General features: G+C 53.9%; 1 protein-coding gene across 4 annotated transcripts in view; it reads left to right on the forward strand.

The window, feature by feature from the left end:
- LOC109307802 (phospholipid-transporting ATPase ID-like) overlaps positions 1-1,721 on the forward strand; it is a 72,329-nt gene that overhangs the window by 28,412 nt on the left and 42,196 nt on the right. For all 4 annotated transcript variants that reach the window (XM_019531905.1, XM_019531902.1, XM_019531903.1 and 1 more), the window contains exon 4: positions 337-450. In XM_019531905.1, the coding sequence (XP_019387450.1) occupies positions 337-450 (114 nt within the window). The remainder of the gene's footprint in view (positions 1-336; positions 451-1,721) is intronic.

Consider the following 1,721-nt stretch of genomic DNA (forward strand, 5'->3'; position numbering starts at 1 on the left):
TGATAAAAGAACTTGTAAAAAGCGTGTGCGTGTGCACATAAAGACTTGGTAAATGAACTTAGACATGGGAGGTAGGTGTGCGCATGTGTGTAGCCATACCTGCCACTGCACGCGCACAACACACTCACACTCACACTCACACTCTCTTCAATGCCCCGGGTCCCAGAGGAATTCTGTCGGTTCATCGCGGCCGAGGAAAGGGAAGGGCTTGGAGTTGCTGCTGTGCACAATGTTATTGCTAAATATAACCGAGTGAAAACCCCCATTGAAATGGGCTGTGCTGCAACTGCTTTTCCTGTGTCACCCTCCCATGCGTTCGCTTTTCTGTTTCCGCAGAACAATTCCATCAAAACCTCGAAATACAACATCTTCTCTTTCCTGCCTCTCAACCTGTTTGAGCAGTTTCAGCGAATAGCCAACGCCTACTTTCTTTTTCTGCTGATCCTGCAGGTAGGTGTTTTTCGGCCTCGGCTCTGAGCGCTGCGCGGCTGCGGGTCCACGTGGATTAAAATGCAAACTGTGTCTGAGGGCACCCCAGCGTCGATGTCGAATAGGGGCGCAGGGGCAGATGGCTCAGCTGAGCTCCAGTTCCTGTTCCAGACACCGAGGACTTTTGATGCACTGGGTTGAGATTTCAGTGTCAATATTTGTCAAACATTGTTGTGCCCGCGTCCCATCTCCTTTCCGCACTGCCCCTTTGTGCACACAGGTGAGTAGTGCCAAGGGTTGCTTTTGCATCTGCAGTTTTGAAGACCCGGGTAGACAAAGCCCTGGCTGGGATGATGGAGTTGGGGCTGGTCCTGCTTGGAGCAGGGGTTGGACTAGATGTGACCCTCTGAGCTCCCTTCCAACCCTCGTTTTCTAACATTTTAACTTCCCCCCCGCACACCAGCTGCTGCCTCATCTTTCTTCTTGTTCAAAGACAAATGGCTGGTATCGCCTTACACTGAGGGGGCACGGAGGGAGCCAACTTCACAGCCGTTACCGTCGTCACAGCCGCATGGAGGGGAGCAGCAATTAGAGCAAGGGTTGCAGCTAATTTACATAACACTGGGGAGAGGGCTGGCGGGGCGGTATAACTGCATGCAGGCACATGTAGCCCATAAGTTGAATCCACCATAACCTGAAGATGAGCCAAGAGGGTGCTCTTGTTGCAAAAGCAGCCAACAGCATATCCTGGGTTGTAGCAACCTCGAGTGTCGCTTGCAAACCCAGGGCAGGGATTCTGCGGAGAGGCCTCGCCTGAAGTCCCGTGTCCGGTCTGCGCCCTGCGCTTGGAGCAGGATGTGGAATCGGGTGGAGAGAGTCCAGTGCAAAGCAGCGATGATCAGGGGCCTGGGAGGCGAGACTGCGGAGGGGAAGCTGAAAGAACTAGGGCTCTTTAGTCTGGAGAAGAGAAAATTGAAGGGTGGGAGGCTGATAATAGTCTTCTACTACCTGGAGGGCAATGGCAGAGAGGATGAAGATGAGCTTTTATCCCTGGCTGCAGGAGACAGAACTAGGAGCAATGGCCTCAAGCTGCTGCAGGGGAAACTGAGGCTGGAGGTGAGGAGGAGCTTTGTGCCTGAGGGTGGTCAAGCATTGCAGCCAGCTGCCTGGAGAAATTGGGGCATCTCATCTGGGACGGCGGGGGGATGCTCCTGCCTTGAGCGGGGGGCTGGACCAGATGACTGTGTGAGGCCTCTTCCAGCCCATCTTCCCGATGGTGCTGTGATCCTGTA

Source organism: Crocodylus porosus, unplaced genomic scaffold (genome assembly GCF_001723895.1).
Source record: "Crocodylus porosus isolate Cpor-Errol unplaced genomic scaffold, CroPor_comp1, whole genome shotgun sequence".
Lineage (NCBI taxonomy): Eukaryota > Metazoa > Chordata > Crocodylia > Crocodylidae > Crocodylus > Crocodylus porosus.